General features: G+C 38.5%; 1 protein-coding gene across 2 annotated transcripts; it reads left to right on the top strand.

Moving 5' to 3' along the window:
* The first annotated feature begins 6,306 nt into the window (after window positions 1-6,306).
* ncalda (neurocalcin delta a) lies at window positions 6,307-22,158 on the top strand. 2 transcript variants are annotated; one of them, XM_037273793.1, is made up of 5 exons: window positions 6,307-6,601; window positions 15,602-16,011; window positions 18,251-18,356; window positions 20,373-20,492; window positions 20,713-22,158. In XM_037273793.1, exons 2-4 carry the CDS (start codon window positions 15,634-15,636, stop codon window positions 20,468-20,470), a joined length of 582 nt encoding a protein of 193 aa, XP_037129688.1. In that variant the 5' UTR covers window positions 6,307-6,601; window positions 15,602-15,633; the 3' UTR covers window positions 20,471-20,492; window positions 20,713-22,158. The 2 variants fall into 2 exon arrangements, with proteins under 2 accessions (XP_037129688.1, XP_037129689.1); XM_037273794.1 differs by having other exon boundaries at window positions 6,314-6,601; window positions 15,605-16,011.
* The last annotated feature ends 462 nt before the right edge of the window (window positions 22,159-22,620 follow it).

Here is a 22,620-nt window from a genome sequence, read left to right as displayed (position 1 = left end):
TGATACAGCTCTTTTATTGGATGCATTAGCTGTACGAGTGATCACAATGTTGTGCTGTAAGGTGTATGTCAACGATCAATAAAAATGTCAATTATACATGGATTTATGGACACGAGAATCATGCATGGGTGAGGCGTGAGTAAAATATGTGGTAATCCAATTTAAATTAACCCATGAAAGAAAGAAAGAAAGAAAGAAAGAAAGAAAGAAAGAAAGAAAGAAAGAAAGAAAGAAAGAAAGAAAGAAAGAAAGAAAGAAAGAAAGAAAGAAAAACTTTCACATTTGCACAAATAAACTTTGACACGTCACTCAAGCACATTTGATTGAAATACCTGATGGACTTTTCACATTTCCTTTCAGACCTTTACTGTGATAATGAAGCACTATTGTACTTGATGATTTGACAAAATATCAGCTGTAAATGCCAGATCAATTTGACAGACACAAAGAGAAAATCTAGATAAAATGGTTTGGGTTTGTGATGCAGTGTCCTGAGTTTACACGTGTTACGCTGCTGCTTATAATGAGCGATTTTAGCATGGAAATGTGAAATCTGTTTTATTTCATTTTCAGTGATGTGTGTTCATAGTGTTATTGGGCCACACTGGCTTTTTGCCTTTTGTGTTTAATTTGGTTGAGTGAAGTTTTTTGCCTTTGGGCTCATTAAGGACAATATAAACAGTAATTACTGATCCTAATTAATTCATTTAAAGGGGGGGCATTCAAGCCTCCAGTAAATCTTTTTGGGAGATATCAATTCAACAGATTCATTATGGTTTACACAATTAGCATGTTCCGAAATAAGATGACACTATTTTTATTTTTATGTTTAATACAATTCCATATTTATTGTTCAAATTACATCCCATTTCACTAAGCTTGCTTGCTGTTAGTTATCCCTCTCTGATCATGTCACTGTCTGCGGCCTTGATAATTGCAAACCCCCATCCCACCCCTGAACACATTCTTTTGTCTTTTAGACAATTTCCATACTTTGCTTTCATCTCCATAAGCTTCACTTTTAATATAATTATTTGCTTCATTCTCTGGGTATTGTTGAAGCTTAGAAATTATGCATTCATTTTTTATGACTTGTTAATTTTAGTTTTGGGCAATTAAGATTTCTATGAGGAAACTGACTTATTTATGCTTTAGACAATGCGCACTATAGTAAATAACAGAAGCTCGTAAAAGCAGTGAGAAATGTGGTGAGGGTTTTGTTCATTATATTGTTTAAAGGGCAACTGTCACTGATTTTCACATGGCTTTCTATTCATTTTGATTGCCAACACCTATCTGTGTACGTATTTTATTTTTTTTTTGTTCAAAACATAAAATTTGATACGTTTGTTCTATGGTGATGACTGAGAGGTTCGTATGTGATTTGCCATGCAAATAAATTCGGCCAATTCCTAATTCTGGATTTTAATCACTTATTGGTCACGGCTTAGTGTGAAAATGGACGTAGAGACTGCAGTTTCATCTTTAGAAAAATATTCTAGCTTTTATCACCATCTAGTGGCCTTTAGTTTCTTCTGTTATTACAGTTCTGTGTGATATAGTCTGAAATATATAGGCCTACTCAGAATTTTGACATGATTGACTAGGATGTTGAATTTGACGCCAAACAACGGTTTTGTTTGAATTTTAAATTAGTTTTTTCCAAATATAAAAACTACACTGAACCCTATATGAGCAACACAAAAATTGCTATAGTTTAATCAATTCTCCACCTTTAATCTTGAATTGCGATGAGACATTTTCAAATGACACAATACTTTCTGTTTAGTCTTGTCATTTTACTTAAAATAAAAACGGAGGCACATATTGCCGTGAGATTTCTTTTACCGATAACGGCCAGTAGAGGGTGCTAAAGACTACAAAATAGAACTCATCCGACAACCAAACGTGTGCTGGAAAGACGACAAACCATGCGAGTATACAGTATGTTGAAATTAAAATGTAGAATATCCCTTGGCACCCTACAGAGGGGGATTTTAGGGGGATAAAGCCTAATTGCATTTGTGTACTCAGATGCTGAGACATTATTAATACTGCTGTTCAGATGCAGTGATTGGTGCTCCTTTGAAAACTAGACCGAAATTGTTTTGTGCATCCCTGATTATGTAACATATCGTCACTCTTTATTTGAATCCCCTTTTTGCTTTTAATCATTGCCATCTTGGGGTGCATGTCATTATCCTCAGTTTTCCCCTACAGTCAGCTGCACAGCTCCATCTGGTTGATTTGTCTCCGCTCTTGAATTGTGCTTGCGTGCATGTCTGTCTTAAAATTGCGTCTGTGCCCATCTGCTTGATTGGCATGAATTCAAAATTCCTGTGTCATAATATGTGACCATGCATGGGTTATGTAATTTTAACGTCACTTTTCTTCTCATGCATCATCTGGAGTCAGTTACGCACTTATTTAACTTCGATGATGTTTAAAAAATCAATTCTTAGATCTGAAATGAGCAAATGCTGACAGTAATTCTGCATGCTAACAACGACCAACAGATGGCACTGTAGACAACCTTAACTGACCCTTCCAGCAAGGAGTGAGACTTGTCAGTCAAGAGAGAGAGAGAGAGCACAGAATTACATAACCTTCCATGTAAATTTTGTCAAATTCGAATGACAAGCAACAAACTTGTCAATTATTGCTGTTGTAGAAGCATGTCATGGTTTGACTGTGGGAAGAAACAAAAATAACCCTGAGAAAATCCACACAGGCACACATGAGAACATGCAAAAACCACACAGAAATGTTCCAACAGAGAATTGAGCCCAGAGCTCTAGACGATGAGGCAGATCTGCCAATCGATATTCTGTTTTCCTGCCAGCAGTGTGACATTTGCATACAAATGATTTATCCTAAGTCATCTTTTAATGCATTTAGCAACCTTTAACAACTTATTTCCCAGATTGATAACATGTAGCACAGCCATGCCAAAATCACTACAGACAAATTAAAGTTTAAATGCCTGTTTAGAAGCTCATTTTTGTGGTATACGTTAATAGTCATATGTAAAAAAAAACAGCTCACTATATCCTTGTTTTGATATGTATTTTATTTATTTATATTACTTCATTTTCACAGCAACATAAACCATTTGAGTTAAAAAGAAGTCAATGCCTTTTTAAGAATTAAGGAAACAGAACAAAATCATTCTCATTTAATAATCAGTTGTGTTATACTTTTTGACAATCACCATTGTATGTTGTACGTTGTACTAGTGCTATGACAATATTACTTGTTTTGGGTGGACAAACCTAAATGCAAAAGTCACAATTTTGCATCCCAAACTCAAACGCATGACAACACTTCACCAAATTTGCTGGATCATTGCCACTCAATGTTTTTAGGTAACAGCACATAATGAGCGTCATCATTTCCTTTTGCCAACCAGGTTGTGTTGAAGGAGGGGGTGGCTTGAAAGCTTCTTGGAGAGGTGGTTGGTTATGCGAGGTAAAAAGCAATAATGAGTGAGTGGGATGGCGACTGTGACGAGTGTAAGCGAGTGAAAAAGAGAAATGGATTACATGTGGGGGAGTATACCACAGCTAGCAAGACATTGCAGCCGCTGCATAGCTTTACTAAGAGGATAAGCCAATGAACAGGCAAGCATGTCTGGTCCACACACCCACACTGCATACGCTGGTGTCCTAGGAGATAAGCAAAACATTGTTGCATCTTTATCTGCAGAACACTCTGTGCATTGTGTCATTTTCACCATTTGGCTGCAGATCTTGCAATGCCTTGGGTCATATCTTGAGTGCTTTACTGTACTGGTCTCGAAGAGGGTATTTCGAAAGTCGCTGCGGACTTACTGTGTATTTTTTTTATTAATAGACACATTTCAATTTAGCATACTTGAGGTACATTTGCATTGAAACAAGTCTCTTGATCAAATTGCACACAGCACTGTGACTCTTTTACCATTGGCTGAACGCTGCCTTTTTTGTAAACAGGCCAACACAATGTTGCTTTTTTGCAATATGCTTTACACTGACAAAAAAACTCCCATGAGCAATAATAATAATGATAATAATAATAATAATCATATGTTCAGTAAATGCAAACATGGCAATCGATAGATAAACAAGAGGCATTAGATTTGAAATGGTCACTTGGACTTGCAGTTTACATCCAGCCTCACTGCAAAGCAAGTGAGAGTGATGAGAATGGAATCATGTCTGTGGGCAAGAAAGAAAACTTTACTCTGGAGGTGGTCAATAATCAGCGTGATGTTTTGTGCGTCAATTTCACACCGCGAGAATTATTTTTGACAGTTTATTTATTGCTTGACAGGTCTATCTTTTGAATGCAGTAGGAAACATTCTTGGCTGATAACCAAACCATGGACACCCACATCCTAGCAATCTTTTTGATCATGGCAGAATTTGTTGGGCAATTTTCAAAACTTGTAGCCAGGCTACAGTGTGATTATAAGCAGTGCTACTTTATAGCAAGAAGATTTGAGGTTCTAAAAGATCTTCATGTGCGGATGCTACTTTGGTGGTGTTGTCAACCTAGCCACCAAAATAATATTTTTCAAAACATAAGACACACACAAACCTCACGACTGCATAAATATGTTCTATTTTTGATCTGCTTTTATTTGCAGCTTTTCGTTTTGACAACCTAAAGTCTTACATAACCTCATCCCACAGAGCAACAATATTTTTCTTACGCCTCACTCGCTCTTTATATTCGCCCGCCTAAAAAAGGTGAAATTACAGTCAAGGTTTCACACTTTATGAATTTTCCCAAATTTTTTTTTCACTCAGCTGATTTCAGTTGCATGTAGACAATGTAGTTCCCTAAGCGTGTGGATCTAACAAAGGAACAGTGTGAGGCGGTTTCCTTTTTCAAAGGAACCTCCAAATGATTTGCTTTGGAGAGAGAAGTTGTTTTCGCTTCCGCCCCAGGCTGTTGCTTCCTGAATCTTCAGCAGGGAGGAATTCCCTCTAGTGCCTCTTGCCCACTCTCTTTCCGAATGCATGCACGCTTACTTGTTTTATTGCCATTCAATAAACACAGTCAGTAAACAAACTTTACATAACTTAACTATCAAATAAAGGGAATAAATATGAATAGGTGCAGAAATAAAAGATTGCATTTTTGTGTTTAGTGTTCATTTGTTACTTTACTTTAATCAGTCCACAAAATGTTTAGACCCCTCGATGAGTTCTTTCAAAAACAATAACCTCTTGAGTACAGCTTTTTTTTTTTTTTTTTTAACAGAGGGACTTCACAGGGCCTTTTAAGTGATTGATGAGCCTTGCAAAAATTTGGAGGCCTTATTGTCACTCTGTGGAACGTCACACAATTCTCCTGGCTTCAAATATACACAGACAATGACAATGACCACAAACTAACTGTGAATGAAATTTATTGATAGTGTTGCAAGTATACATATGTGTTATTATTACACATGCAAAACTGTTGGGAATTTTAGAATGATGAAAAGATTTCAGGGACAGATTTGTGGATGCTAAAATTTTCCATTATTTCTTGCCAAATACAAATATTTTATAGGCTGAGGTTGTCTGCTGTTTGTTTCTGTAACCCCTGCAAACTCTCACAAGCATCTCACATAAGTAGAATGCCTAAAATCAGTTCACTCACTTTTAACATCAAGTTCTTTGTGTTCCGTTTCACTGCCCAGTATCGATTCCCTCGGCTCTGCGTGGCATTGCGGCTCATGTGATTTTTCGTGAGTCTTTCACACTGCTTACTCTCTCTTAGTGGGGGGTGGTGTTCACATGGCTGACCTCGCCCCACCCTCCACGCTACCCCATGCTGGTCAGGGCCCCCCTTTGCCACATTCAGTTGTCCAGCAGATGCTATTTAGATGAATGCAGTCTGACCAAAGCTGCTGGCTGAGGGGAGGATGGGATGATAAGATGTTTTATTGGTTTCCAAATGCCACCGGACACGTGGATTAGAAATAGAAGTTTGTGGGTGTCCTTATTTCTTTGTATCTTACTACCACTTTGGACTTTAGTGTGCTCCACATTTCTGACGAAACATTTCTGTAATTTTGGGTTAATTACGTGCAATGAAATGGTTGGCATATATCTTACCATTGCCAGTCCCCTTTTTCTGCACAGGTTGTCCAAAGGAGACTGTCAGCTCCAGTCATTGTGTGTGTGTGCGTGTGTGCGTGCGTGCGTGTGTGTGTTGACCTATTGAAATCATTTCAGAGCAGTGTCCCTGTTGTCATGGCAATGCAGGCTTCTGTCTCTTTTCTCTCAGTTTCCCCTCCCATTGCATTTCCCCTCCACGCCAGAGTAAGGTCATGTGACTGTGCTGACGTCAGGTTGGAGAGGCAGGCGAGGGAGAGCGTTGGCTTGTGTGTGCGTGCGTGGATGTGCGTGTGTGTTTTAAACAAACCCTCTTGCTTGAACGAATCTCTGGAAGTCTGTCTCTCTATAACTCAGTCAGTTTTTGGTTTCGTCCACATCGTTCTCAATTCTCTTGTGTGTTTTCCTGTTACTATTCTGGCCTGTTGCTTCCTCCTCTCCCTCCACAAACTTGGTGTACAGACTGCTGAGTGATGGACTGCTAAACAACTTGTACATCGCTACAAAGTGAGGTAAGCACCGTGTGTATTCGTATGATGGATTTTTAGAATGACTAGTGGCTGCGTCTGGAACCACAGCTGAAAAGGTTTCTGCTTTTTGTTGCATTGCAAGAAGATTCCTATACTTGTTCGGGGGATGTGTATTAACTGCCTATACTCCTTATGTGTCTTTTTGGTCAACCAAAGTCAACGTGGTTGTGACATTCTTCGTAAAAGATCAATCCCGATTGCAAGACAAGTTGCTTTCTGTCTCAGCAAACAGCCTGATCTTTTTTCAAAGCCGCTGCAGGAAGTGATGGGGGTGGGGGCCGGAGGGGCGGTTATGCTAAGGCGAGTGCGATCATTACGGGGGCTGAGAGTGTTATGTGGTCTCTAGCCACGAGTGATGTGCTGCGCCACATGGCTTTCCCTCTCTCAAGCATTCTAATGTTACTGGCAGTCGTGGGCCGGAGCTGTTTCTTCTGCCTGCCAGTGCCGGCAAGACGGGGAGGGGGCTGAGCAGCTGCCACCTGCCCCCCTTGGAGAGAATGGGAAAGCATGAGTGGCATGCAGTGCATGTCTTGTAGTCTTCATGTCAAATTTGAATCGTTACGATGTGAAGCACACACACAACTAATAGGGTAAGAGTTTCCCCGATTTTTTTCCTCGTTGCAGGTTGCACTTAAGAACCCCTCCTCCATCCTTTCAAGACCCTCACACACAAACCCACTCGTCTCGTTGCACGCCTCAAACAAAAGCATGCCAGCCCACATTAGCCCAGAGAGGGCGGAATGAAAGAAACATTGACAACAAGTGGTTTAATCTTCCAATCAAACTCCCCACTCTTACCCACGCTTAGCTTTTTTTCATCTGCTGTGAGACTTTTTTTCAATCTCTTTCTCTCCATCTGCCCTCCAACTTTGTGAGTCCAGAACATGCAGCAGCTCAATGTCTTGAAGAAGATTCATATTTACATTCACTAATTAGAGGAGATCGTGGTCTTGCAATTTGCCCCATCGTAGCCACTTCCCAGTGAAATGCTTTCAAGTGATCACATAACATCATCCAAAGATTGAGAGAATCTGCAACAATCTCTGTGTGTGAGGGTCAAGGCCGAAAAACCACACTGGATGCTCGTGATTTTCGGGCCCTTAAATGGCACTGCACCACAAGGAGGAATGCAACTGTAAAGGATATTACAGAATAAGCTCAGCAATACTTCCAGAAAATATTGTTGGTGAACGCAAACCACCGTTCCATCCGCTGTTGCTAGCTGAAACTCTACAGTGCAAAGTAGAAGCCATTTCTAAACACAAGCCAGAAGTGCAGACGTTTTCTCTCAGTCATTTACGGTGCAAAACTGTTCTGTGCTCAGACGAATTACGATTAAGTTCGTTAAGGAAAAGCAGGACCAACATGTCATCCGGAATGAAAGGCACTGTAGATCGTTCACCTCACATTTTGCACATCATATAAAGTGGAAGACGCAAAAGCCAAAGACATTTGAACTGGAATAGTAATAGACAAGAATGGAAAAACATTCCTATGTCTAAACTTGAGAAACAGAAAAGGATGAGTTGCAGTATTGAAAATGGCTTTGTCTCAACTTTTGAGCAATTTGATTTGTGTGTTTTATTTATATATATATATATATATATATATATATATATATATACGCACGTGTGTGTGTTTTTCAAAAATGCGTGAAGTTTGATACATTATTTTTTTTAAATGGATTTATAAGCATATTTGTGGTATTATATTTGTGCCGACCTAGCCCCTGTCCCCTGTGAAAAGCAGCGGTCCACTTTATTTCCTTTGGAAACCATTCATATCAACCTTAGTGACACGCTTGCATGCATGCACAATGTAGAGCTGCAGTATTTATTGCAAATACGATTTGGATGCTACATTTACTGCAATTGAAGTTCCAAACTTTATAAAGCTAAATATCACAAGTTTGGCGAAACTTCTTAAGGTTTCTATAACATCCTGTTTTGTATTTTAGAGGACTCATGTAACACTAGTGGAAACTAACTTGAAGGCAGTTTATGTAACCAGTGATTTATGACCGCAGTCAGGAAGAAAGAGATGGAAAGAAAATGTGTGAGAAAGAAACTAAACAGATAAGAGAAGATACATATGCTGAAGTTTTAATCAGATTCTTTTCAAAGACTGAAAGGTTAAATAAATATTTAAATAATGTGTCTGACCATCAAAAAAGTAAGGTAGAACAAAATATTCCTTATGCTGAACCTGAGGACAATCACAATCCGTTTTGTGACGCTAGTCGACCTCTATCTGTTCAGTCCATCTTTCTTTCTTTCTTTCTTTCTTTCTTTCTTTCTTTCTTTCTTTCTTTCTTTCTTTCTTTCTTTCTTTCTTTCTTTTGATGGAACAAAAGCACATGGGGAATCAAAAATCTCATCAGAAATTACACTTGGTGCATTCCACATTGTCCAAACTTGCTTGTCTGCCATTGTGTTAGTTGCTTAGCCCTTTTCTAACCATAGTATTCAACACAATTCAATGACCTTTCACAGTTTCCTTCCTTTGTCAGCAAGGTCATCTTTTTTCAAGCACTTCTTGAGCTTGTATTGCAACTGGGGCATTATATGTAGGTTCTCTACAGTAGCAGTTTTGGGCACAGGCGACATGGACAGAATTCGGGGCACTTACCAAGGAGCTAATCATTCCTCCTTCCTTGAAAGACAGATTAAGGTCATTTATGACTTATTATTATTATTAAATCATTCCTTATGTTATTATGATGTTTACATTAATGATATTTACCATGTAAAGGCATGTTTATTTAAATATATAATTAATGGAGGGATGTTTTGTGTAAGAGTTGTATTGTGATGTTCAATCATAATTGCATTTATGGGTACTGGGGATGGGGGGGGCTATGAAGAACTGCCACTGGTTGTCAAGGACTAATTGATTATCCCCCTTTTGGGACCAATACTATTAGGTGTAGTACCATCACAAGCTTGCAGTGTTGCTCACTTATATGTGCTTTTATACACCAACGTCTTGGATGTTCAGCTCAAACCCATTTTCAGAGGTAAATGGACATGAGGTGTAGCTTGTTTGTAATAATGTGGTGATTCCCTAAAACCTCTTTGCTAGGATCCTAAAGGTGATTCCAAGGAAGAGAAAATAATTAATCATCAGAACATTGCAGTAGCTGTGAGAAGCTCTTAAATCCTGCAGGGGAGCAGGACACAAGACCCTGGTTAATATGTAAATTAATATAAAGAAAATATATTGTTCACTTTAACATGAGTATAGTGTTAATATAATTGGCAAATTTAAATATTATTTTCACACAGGTGCTTATTGCTTAAAATCTCAAGCAGTTTGCCAAAAAAACAACAACATTCTTGAGGTACCTTTCTGTCTATGTGTGGCTCAAATTTAGTTGTAATCGACATAATGTTCTACTTTGATGTACCCAATTAACCCCAAAAGGACGGTTCCACACTAAAATAGCCAACTTTCCATCTTTTCGGTTTGGGTTCTTGAGACCTCATTCATGGGCCCTAATTAATCTTCAGAGCACTGTTGCATGTCTTTGCTCTTTCTTCTCTTTGCAAAGGTGCCATCCGTGTCATCTGTAATTGATGAGTTATGGATGCAGTTCCATGTTTATGATCAATGCAAAGGACATCTGGCCTGCCACAGACGCTTTGTCATTTTGCAATTGGGTTCTTTATAAAGAGGGGTCATGGGTCATTTAACTGAAATCCTACGTCCAGTGTTTGCTGAAAGCTCAAAGGGGTCGCCTGCAGTCCACGCATTTGTAAAGGATAACCCGGGCCTATAGGCTCTCATGTATTTGCCGGACCTATGAGAAGCAGATGTTCTATTTTTATCCACAGAGTGGAATTCCCACACACTGAAATGTCATGCTGGAGATAAGCAAATGATAAAAAGGAAGTTGTCACTTACTTTCTAGACTATATTTGAATATTTGATACGATTTCGTAAGCTAACCTTGTCACTTTCCGTGATATAGTAAATTGTTCAAGCCACCATAAGATAATCATGTCTAGAATAAAAAAAATATATCTTATTTTGAAAATATTTCAGATATTATTATTATTATTATTATTATCATTATTGTTATTGTTATTAACTTACATTTCAATAATCCTGTTTTTGTGTTTTTTCCATAAACTGTTTTATGTGGGAAGCACACTAAATTAGGATCATAATCCAAAAGCAAGCTTTCCAGCAGTCTGTATTTTCAGAAGAAATTCAAAGATGTTTTTTTTCTATTTTTTCTTTTTATGTTCTATTGTACTATGGAGTTATCATTTTTCTGTATTTTTACTTTTTTTCTTGTATTTCTTTAATGTTCGAAACAAACAAACAAACAAACAAAGACGTTCTAGTTTCGTGGAGTCATCCTGTCTCCTGACCTCCCCTGATGTGACTTCCGTTCTTTTGGTTATTTTCCGTGATGCCACATCCTGTTTCTATATTTTTCTGCACAGGAAGTAAAGCGAGCTCTGGTCCATCCCTGGGGGCATACTTAATGAGAACCATCTCAAGCCCCGAGCTTTGCCTCCAGACCACTCTCACTGTCTGCCACAATGGCATACCCTTCTTGATGTCTGTTCTAGTCAAGTGTCAGCCTTGACTTGGCACATTTTGGAACCACCATTCCATTGCCCAACACTGATGGTTTTACGTATGAGCAGGTGTTATTAAGGCCAGATTGTTTTGTTGGTTTGAATAAGTGAACCACAACCTTCTAATGCAAAGTTTAACTCGAGCGCCTCTGTCTGCAGAAAGTGTTTGTTGGTCTGTCAACTATTGAACAGGCTGAAGGATATACCTCTGTGTTAACTGTTAACTGTCTCTTACAGTAACAAAGGGAGTGCCTCAGGGGTCAGTCCTGGGGCTTCTCCTTTTTATTGTATGTATGGTGTATGTCCAAAGGGTCTGAAATGAACTTGGAGAAAAAAGGCAATTTCGTTTTCTACTCCCTTTCCTACGAAAAAGGATTAGGGCAGGTGAAGAAGAAAAAAGGGGGGGTGACAGGATTCAGACTTTTTTTTTCTCAGAATTCTGACTTTAAAGTTAGAATTCCCACTTTCTGACTTTAAAGTCAGAATTCTGACTTTATTCTCAGAATTCTGACTTTGAAGTGGGAATTCTGACTTTAAAGTCAGAATGCTGAGAAAAAAAGTCAGAATCTTGTCACCCCCCTTTTTCTTTCGTCACTGGCCCTAATCCTCTTCTGTCCTTACCGTGGTTTCACTGGATGCTTTTAAGTTGGTAATCAGGAGGCTCACCCATGTATTTGTAGATGTTCTGCTTGATTTATGAGTTTAATGATTGGGTTCAGATTCTGACAAAATTGTGCAAAATTGAAATTGTTTAATCCATGTTTTTGTTTGTGTAGCTGCTACGATTATTGTCCATCTGGAACTTTACTAACTGTTCCATTGCTAGTCTTGGCCAGGACACTCTTGTATATGGTTTTCTTGGTTAATTAATTGTTAAGAACAACAACGAACAAGCATGTGTAAATTTCAGTTCACAATTGTATAAAAGTGATGGAACAACTGTATTATATTTTCTGCCAGCCTCAAGGTGTGGTTGAAATACAACTTGGATTCCCCCTTTTCGTAAAGAAAGCATTGACATATTTTTGGGGAATTTTACCAGTTCAAATTTGTCAAGTTCAAACTCATCTTCACAGCAAATCATCATAGTATCATTCCAAGCCGTGACCCAAGTGTTTGTCAGGCCCGATTGTCATGTCAGGCTGACCAGACATGGACATCAAACTCATCATAACCAATATTGGGAGTACAAAGCAGCAAGGAAGCTGAGCTGACACCCGCTTGCTCCCAAAATAGTTGTCGAGTATGACTCAGTTGAGTGGGTGCTGAATCCACCGGTGCTTTATTCTTCATACACCTTTTCTTTCACATTACATCATTTTTATGCAAAATGTATTTTATGTATTTTTTCCTTTACCTTAAGCACAAATGAAACGCTGTGATCTTTTTAATGAACATAAAATAGACTAGTGCATGTTTTTCTGAATGAATCAATGAGGCTTGAGCACCTACTCTTCCTTTTGCAAGTTCTGTTACTATGGTAACCTAATGAAGGAAGGAAAAATATAAAGGTATGTTCGCCCTCTATTCAGCTATAGCCTGGTCACCAAATTCTCGTCAGAATGTTTGAATGGATTTAACCTTTGTGGGTCCACCAGAGCACATGTGACAAACACCGTGGGATTGAAAATATATTGTTTTTCATGGAAATTAGATTTGGATGAAATGTTTAATTTTGAGACTAAATTAGGACTGACACTTTGTGTGTGTGTTTTCGTCACTTGAGCATTTTGTTTTGCTGTTTCTCACATTGTAAAGCCAGCCTTCATAAATTTCATTTCAGCTGTCAGAAGGACTTTGTCTTTCCAATAGGCTGGCTGCCTGCTCCTCACCTCACGTACCTTCACCCACACATGTAGACACATACATCACGCAGTTCCAGCCTCTCTGTTTTAACTGGGAGTAAAGTGTGAATGCATGTATAAGTGGATGAACATGTCACTGCATTCCGCCAGAAAACTCCCCAATGCTCACGTTATGTGAACAGTATGTTTCTATGGTAACTACTATTAAAATAAGCTTCATAAGCGAGTGTAGGTTGCAGTGAATGGGTTAGTGTATGGAATTAATGTATAAGCAAAAAAAGAGTAGTGTTGAGATTGACTAATTATTTGTGTTCAAGGGGCTTTTTTTACGTTCCTGCTTGTTTTATATTTGCAGTCTTGTTTTGGAAGTGAAATCTAGTTGATAAATGTTTATTGAACTTTTTAATTTAGCCCCACATTGTGGAAGTAACAAGTTGCAGTATGTGTGACTATTACTGTGGAATACTAAAATTGCAATAGTCTTTTCTCGTCAACCTCCGATTTCTGGATTGAAAAAATGATAAAAATGAAATTAATTATTCCTCGTGATTAAAACAATAGTAGTCAACCCCGCTGTCTATATTTTGCCATCTCACCAGCTTTTTGAGATTCAGTACACCAGCAGCGCTCCTACTTAATTGATGTTTTCATGCATGCTTAACTGTGCCTTATGTGACTTATGCTACAATCAAGCCAAAGGCAAAACTTCACTTAAATCCGGGTCTGGTTTAAGCGTAGATTTATGCTACATCATGGAAGCTTATAGTTCATCCGCATGTTTTTGTGTATTTTATTTTAGTGTGAATCTGGGAATTGAACTACAATTTTTCAGTGATTGTACATTAACATTCCCCAACCACCTACTTTCACAATACTAAAACAGTAAACACTGCAAAATGTATTTGCGTGATAATCCATTCGAATTAAGTTTTGACTTGATGCAGCCTGATTGATATAACAGGTATGTTTCTGTTAAAAACTATTTGTCAGAGAAATAAAAGTGTCCTGTTCTGATTTATTAAACATACTTTATCAGAGCTGCGATGACATTTTCCCTTGTAACATTGGAAGCTATTTCACCAACAAAAACATTACCATGTTTGGCTGCTTAGCATGCACTTCTACAAACAGTAAATTTGACTTTTGATGTTACTTTCGAGAAGGACTAACAGATGTGTTTGGCAAATATGCAGCTATCTCCCAGAGCATTGGCTGGGATTTTATGCGTAGGTGATTCCAAATTAAGTGCACAATGTGGTTAAATGCAACTTCAATAATGCAATTTTGTTTCTATCCAAGACTATCAGCTTTGCAAATTAGGAGAAATATTACAAGTGAAAAAGACGTTCGCCCTCTGCCTTTACACAAAGAGCAGAATTGTTCAGCAGCACACGTCATCACACAATCTTCAGTTCCCCATCAACAAATGGGTGTCTCCGAACTGTGAGTCAACATCAGGAAATGGTGCAAAAGGGGCCAGCTCAACTTACTAGGAATCCTTCCTTTTCACATTTGTAACACTTGTAGTGGCTGATCATGCGAGTGAGTGACCCTGTGTGAAACTATGCTGTGGACTGGCGCCAACATCCATTCTTTCCCCTGGCTTCCCCAATACCGCAACTACTTTGGTATTATTTCCAGAGATGGATAAAGTAGCCCCAAACTGCACTTATAAGTAATGTTACTTTGGAATTATGTGCACACTTAAAATTGCTGGGTTAAAAACAACCCAATCGGGTTAAAAATTCCGACAAACCCAGGAAGTTGGGTCAAAAGTCAAAAGTCTAATAAGTCTTTGGGCAGATCTTCGTAACCTGTCATGAGACGGCACCTTACTCACTTCACAGAGAGAAAAAGTTATTTTCTTTAAATACTCAGAAAACACAACTAAATAGTTTCTGCTTGGCATTTTTCAGAAGCGGTTGATCTGTATGTCTTTATGTCAAAGCTAATCTAAAAGACAAAAAAAAAGATGGGGTTTTTTGACAATTACTTTTGTCCCATTTTATAAAATTATCCAGCAGATTGCTGTAATTCTCTATGGTGCTTGTTGCATTCGAATGTAATTTGACAAGACCATTTTCTCCTCTCCGAGTTACTCATGTAGTAAAGCTGAACCTCTATCAAAGTCTGAGTTTAATGTGTGTCAAGTGATTTTATAGACACCTTAAGCTCATGCTGAGCATATGGTGCTGAGTGTACTTTGTACACAGAACTAGTTTCCATGTAATGTTCCGTTTGTTTGTAAAAATGGGAGTGATTTCATCCTGTTAAACGTGAAGTGCATGCAGTTTGCATTTTCGGGCAGCACTTCACAAAAGCCACTTAAGGTTAGACGTTTGAATCCTTTTGACTGGACAAGACGATTATTTTGTAAATTGCTAATAGCTACTGTATGTATTCGTGTTTGTCAGTCAAAATAACTTTTGGCACATCTTACTTTGCTTACAGGGTTGTTTAAAATGCAAACTTCAGTCCGCTTCATACGAAACTGGCAATGAGGATGTCAATTCACATTTTCAAAGCTCTGCGCTGACGACATCCTTTGCATTTGAAAATCAAAGCTTCTTAATTTCTGTGTCCTCCAGCAGTGAGTCTACTATTTGAAGGACTGCCAGACATGGGGAAGCAGAACAGCAAGCTTCGTCCTGAGGTGATGCAGGACCTGCTGGAGAGCACCGACTTCACCGAGCATGAGATCCAAGAGTGGTACAAAGGCTTCTTGCGAGATTGCCCCAGTGGAAACCTGTCCATGGAGGAGTTTAAGAAGATCTACGGCAACTTTTTCCCGTATGGAGATGCCTCAAAGTTTGCAGAGCATGTCTTTCGCACATTCGACGCAAATGGTGATGGGACAATAGACTTTCGGGAGTTCATCATTGCTCTAAGTGTGACATCACGAGGAAAGCTGGAGCAGAAGCTAAAATGGGCCTTTAGTATGTACGACCTGGATGGAAACGGCTATATCAGTAAATCTGAAATGTTGGAGATTGTACAGGTGAGTAAGTCCTCTTTGTTTTTTACAAGGGCTAAAATACAGAATATAACATTTTGTGGCAAATTTAACATTAGTCCTGACAAAGGTTGTAGTAACAGTGAACCAAAAGATCCCTTGGTGAGATTAGGACAAACACTACTATTGGCAAATGAGGACACTTTTGCTCAAAAATGCTAAAAGGTCCTTTTTGTTCATTTACTATCTATGGCAACCACGTGTATATATAGACAATACATTGAAATGCACTTCCATTAGATGACTCACTCACATAGATATAGAATTAATGTTTTGTGAAACATTTTGCTTAGTGGAGTGCCGTGAAATGTGCCTTGGCTTAATAAAGGTTGCGAAACACTGCTGCGATGGATAAAAAAACGAATGGATTTTGCTTGTTTAAGTCATATCCCACAAATGAAACATGCATCAGGAACACTGTGTTTCGACTAGTCGGGCTCCGCAGAACATATGATTACTACGAAAATTTGGCTGTTGACTCCTCCTTTAAGCTTAGCCCATTGATATTTGATGCAAACTTCACCAATCATTTTACTGTTACTACTACAATACAATGTCTTCATTGTCATCGTACTGGCACAATGGAATATGATTGTCTTGCTTTAAAGTGCAATGATTATTAGAAGAAGTGACAGGTATAAAACAATAAAATCTTGAGCATCAGTGTTCCAATTAGACCAGGGATGTCAAACTCATTTTTTCGCGGGCCAACATTGTAGTCATAGCTTCTTTCGGAGGGCCATTATGACTGTCAACCTAAATAAATGTATGAGCACCTCATATTATATACAGTAAAAGCTACAAAACAAACTGACAACCAACTCGTTTTCAAATCAGATGAGTAAAAACTGGTCAAATATTTAAAAAAAAAAGATATTTTTAAAAGTGAAGACAATTTGCAATTCTAGTAATGACACACGAATTTGCGGGCCACATAAAATGATATGGCGGGCTGTATCTGGCCCCCGGGCCTTGAGTTTGACACCTGTGAATTAGACAGTGGTTTAAAGTTGTCTGGTGTCTCCTACTATGACAGCTCGGATATAAAAACCTTCCTGAAGTTGGTTTACTCTTGACATGACAGCTGCGATTCGGCTGGTGATCACTCCAAGGTGTGTCATGCCTCGAGCCAAAGTCAGTGGGACAGTCTCCAGCACAGCCGCAATATATTCTGAATAATCACAACGTGTTACGGGCGCAAATCTGCCTTAGGTGATTTCCGTAATATTTGACAGCTCTGCGTTTATAACATAAACACAACCCATTTGCAGTTTGGTGTTTTGATGTGACTGTTGCAAGCGCAAGATGTGTATTTTGACTCACAAACTACTACAGTGTAACAAGAAACAATCACAGTAACCATTTTTCATGGCACTCAGGTTTGTGTTGCTCACACATCTACAGGATCAGCTCTTTTGTGACCTAAAAGATGAACTTCCCTGACACTTTGTAATGGGAAGCATAACCATCTCCTATATAAAGCACTGTAATCACAATCAGCCCTCTTCTGTTCACATGTCAGCTCTCATTCTCCTCAGGGCCGCCTCCTTATTAGAGACAGCAAGAGTAGGCTATCATTTTGGTGTTTACCACTGAGCAGCCTGCAAGGATTCAGACAACAGATGATAGTGTGTACGTGTGTGTACGTGTGTGTACGCACGAGCATCATTATTTTCAAGATCTGTCCATTTTCATACAAATTAATGTATTGCATTTTGAAGGGACTCATTAGCAGGGGAAAACATTTTTAAAAAATGGTTCTTAAAAATCCCCTTAGCCATCTTATGTTAGATAACAAGAAATCCAATGGTCCATATTTGACAGCTCTACTCCTCCTCTCTCACCCTGAGAAATCCAATGACACGACCACAAAGCCGGGTCACTGAACACTGCTCAAGTTCTGAGCTCACTCTATGTCAGCTGAGATTGACTCCAGCTCGATATATAAATAAGCTATGTTTGGTTGAGAGGAGTGTAAAAGGTGGAATCGAACCCACACCCTCTGAACTGTGAAGATGCCACCCTGATTTTAACCATTTTTAAAAAAAAAAAAAGGAAAAGTTTCTATTTTTTTTACTATTTTGTACTATGTAACAGTAATTTTACGGTTGGTAGAAGTTTCAGTTGTGTTGTAAATTGTCTATCTGAAATGAAACAAACTGGTTACTTCCATCAAAGGGATTTGGAAAAATTACTGACCAACCCTTTGTATGCCTTCATTCAGGCTATTTATAAGATGGTGTCCTCAGTGATGAAGATGCCTGAGGATGAGTCAACGCCTGAGAAAAGGACAGAGAAGATCTTCAGGCAAATGGACACCAACAGAGATGGTAAACATGCTGCTCTTTTTTAAGCTGTTCACACACAGACGCAAACACACGCACACATTATTCAATTCCTGTCTGACTTTTCAACATTTAGAAATATATGTTCAATTCATGCATTTTTCTTTCTATATTATAGAGCAAAAAAAGATGCAATTGTATCTTTTGAACTATACAGTGTAAATCTAGCTTTAAAGTTGAATTGAGATAGAAGCATGTTATTTTGAAGTGCATGTGTGTCAAAACATGTCACTGCCAGCTGGTTTGCTGGCCGTCAGCTGCGTTCTTCTGACCTTTGTCTGCCTGACTTTTCAAGCGATACTCCAATTTGAAGCATTGACAACTTAATTGACACAGACCTGATATTGATCCATCTTGCACACACTTCCTGCATTCATGCACTGTACTGCTGACCTGTGAGAACACTTTTCATCTTTGACTGAATTTCCACTATAAGTGGGGAGAAGTTACCCGGTTCCTATTTCTGGGAGAAGGAAGAGGAAAAAAAGAATGATGGGAATCAGGCCTCTTCTAAATGTGGATAAAAAAAAAATCGGCCAATTCGCCCGCAGCGTATCCGACAGATTAGACACACACCATCAATGTGAGCCACTTCAATTTGTTTCACAAACACAGCAGTAAATCTTAACTATGACAATGGCATCGACCAATAAATATGAAACATTAGCAATGCACAACTTATTACCAAAGAACACTTCAGATTTATTAAGCCAAAAAACATTTTGGCAGTATTGGCCAAGTACTAAATGGTACAATATTTTATTTTTTTATGAGATGTTTTTCAACATGGGTTTTGCCACTTATGTAGTTATGTTATGATTGTCCAATTTGCGAGTCTGCAGTTGCGGGTTGTTCCAGTGTTCAGTGTATGCAAACAATGTCATATTGGAAATGTGTCACTTGAAATTTGCATGTAAATGGGGGTGACAATCTGATATTGCCATGGAACCATGATTGGACACTCGGATCTGTAGTGTAATCAGCCGTAAGAATCGCAGTGAGTATTGGGAAACATACGGAACAGTGAGACAAATTATTTTATTTTTAGTGAAGACTAAAAACATTTGGGTTTGATCGGTGCATTGTAAATACCTGGAAATTAAAGGTGAAATGTTTATCTTTTACACCAAAATTAGCTTTTGATTTGTAACTCGTGTTTCTGTAAACGGCAACTATAAAAGAATCCGCCTCACTGTTCCACTTCTTGAGTTGAACGGGAAACACCATATTGCACCTTTTAAGTAATTTCATAGTGTGGGGTTATTTTTACGATGACCGTATTATATGTGTCCCTACTTACAACGACGGTCGAATGTTGACATTATAACTTAATTAGTGAGGAAAAAAAGAATCAACACCAGCAGACTTTTTTCTTCACTTGTGAGGAGCATTTCCACATCCTTGTATTTGAAATTTTGATCAAAAACAATACAGTCCGAAAAATGGTCCGTGAGTTATACATTTTTTTTTAGTATTTGATTACACGTGTGCCAAGCACATGGTGTTGCTTGGCAACCTGGTTAGCTTTCATTCCCTTTGCACCATCTCCGAAGCGTTCAGGATGGTATTCTGTTTAAATTGCTTGTATTGGATTTAATACAAAGGTGAATGGAAAAAAAGACACTTCCTGTCAAAGTAGACTGTAGATGAGCCACGCACACGTCATACGCCAAATCAGTATGACTTCCAGATCCAATAGTTCATTTCACATATAAAATGTGACCTTTTTTCCAACTGGATCTCAATGGAATTTCCTGTCTTATTAAAATGTGAACGCAGACTTTCCCCAATTAGGCCTCTTTGGTGGTTATACATGAATTTCTAAGTTACACATGGTGGGTGTGTTACAAGCCGAGACAGGAGAAATATCACACTTTCATAAGAAATTGATTCAAGTGTGAATGGGAGAATATGTACCTTGCGGAGCTGCGGATTTAAAATGGTACAGTACTGAAATTTGCTATTTGAATAAATAATGTGTTTACTACTACTGTGTTTTAGGAAAACTGTCCCTGGAGGAGTTCATCAAGGGGGCAAAGAGTGACCCTTCCATTGTACGCCTGTTGCAATGTGATCCCAGCAGTGCTGGACAGTTTTAAAGACGAGGCACCGACTTGACTTGTAAGACTCGTGTTGATAATCAAAAAATGATGTCAGCCTTTCAACTAGATTACATAGCGTGTGGAAGTGCATTTGTGACCTTTCGTGTGCCCTGCTGGAAACTCATCCTTTAAAAAAGAAAGGGTTCTGTAGTCTTGTAATTTGATAGAAGCACTGTCCAAGGATTTTCAACTGTTGTATTTGATGAAAATATTCACACTGGTCATTTCTTCTCCTTTAGAACTTGTCTGGGTCATCGACAACGCCCTTCACCCTCCACTGTGGAGAAGACTGACGAAAAATGTCAAGCATGTGACAAAGAAGACGACAGGCCTTCAGTATGGACTGAAGACGTCAAACTCCTGACCCACGAGCAGTTTTCCTAAATCCAGGCAAACCCCAACTGCCAGACCTATCATTGGTTTGAAAGCCTCGTCAGCAGGCTCATAGAGAAGATTCCCACTAGGTTGTATATACACTGGCATTTCTGTATCATTGTCCTTGCTTGGCTCTTTGAGGACGGCGCAGTGTGCATGGTAGAGAAGGGTGTACAATAATGAGAACCGCAGCAGCGGTCTGTTAAAAATTACTTTGTGTAAGCAGAAGAATTTAATCTGCAGAGCAGACTTGAGAACAAGAATTATGTTTGACTTCCTCTTTGCTACATTGTGTGAGAATGTATATCAATGTATATGGTGAATTCCCAAAATGTGTTTCTTTTGCAAAAAAAACCCCAATATGCTCTTATTTGCATTTCACAGCACTTGCAAGGTCTCACAAATGGAAGGATGGTTTATATCCCTTAAAGATGATTGACAGAGAACTTGTGGTCTCTCTAGTTCTTGAATACAATGTCAGGAGAGAAAAAGAAGAGCAATTTGTTAAGCAGATCCAACCTGCGATGGTCTGTCACATTTGCATATATGTATTCACGCTTATGTGGGATTTCCAGTATAAAAAAAAACAAGACTTCACTTAATTTTAAACGTTTGTAAATGCTGCATGTCTGGTGGGATCAATCAGTACTGAAAGCACATATGCATGGAGCTTATGCTTGTGTTTATTTACAACTGTTGTGAGTGGCTGAATCTCACATGCAGTTCTGTGCCTCTGTTCTCGAGTACTGTTATTGCTAGGATCCGTACTACCAGTAGTCAGTATTATTGAAACCACTGTTGGAAGTTTCTTTGAAAAAGTGCGAATCTTAGAGGCACCTTGGCCCCATTATCGTGGAGGAGCATTTTCACTTGGGCTTAGCTTTGGGACTGAAGAACTGTATTGAAGTATTAAAGAACTGCTGTTTTTATTTCTACCATGCAGATAAAAACATAATCACTCCATAAACTACTGCAATGATATCCCGAATGGGTTGCTTTTATTGTAATTGTGAGAGTTTCTTTTTTTTTCTTCTTCTTCTTCTTCTTTTTTTGTTTCCAGGACCATGTCAGAGGTGTAACTTTTCTGTCAAATTAAAAAAAAAAAAAAATCTTGTGGTTAAGTGCCAAATAAGCAACACAAGCAGTATTGTATAAACGTATACTGTACATTGTGATTTGTTCAATGGAATGTTTGTAGTTGTTGCATTTTTGTAGGTTTTGTATGGTATCTTTGTTGAATGGCTAAAGTTGGCGAAATACACGATTCTGATTTTGGTCAGCCTTAAAAGTAAAGAATTAAGTTTACAGTTTGACGCAGTTTCTTGAGTTCGGTGTTAATGACATTTTGGTTACAGACTGATCTCTGAATTCTTCTTCTAGCTGTTTCTCAAAGTTTGAGTGGTGCGAAGACACGGCTTTTATCTTTGAGAGATCTCACGGCACACTACCAAACAAAACATTACCAAAACTATGGATACTGAAAAATGAAACTGAAATCTGATGTAGCTACTTACAGGAAACTATGATTTCTTTTATTGTGATAAGTACAAGTCAAGTCTTGTGACCAGGCTAAGGGGGTGAAACTACAAGAGAAATGAACACAAAAAAGAAAACAAGGCTACAGAAATAAATGAATGATGTACAAAATTAAACAAAAACTGACTGACAATGGAAACTGTGAAAAATAGAAACCCTATCTGGACTACTCAAGTCCAAAATAAATTTTTGGTAAAAAAACAATCAACATTAAATAGCAGAATTGGTGCAAAGAT

The sequence above is a fragment of the Syngnathus acus genome, chromosome 16, assembly GCF_901709675.1.
Source record: "Syngnathus acus chromosome 16, fSynAcu1.2, whole genome shotgun sequence".
Lineage (NCBI taxonomy): Eukaryota > Metazoa > Chordata > Actinopteri > Syngnathiformes > Syngnathidae > Syngnathus > Syngnathus acus.
The sequence above is the reverse complement of the archived record's forward strand: the minus strand, read 5'-3'. Positions and strand labels throughout refer to the sequence as shown.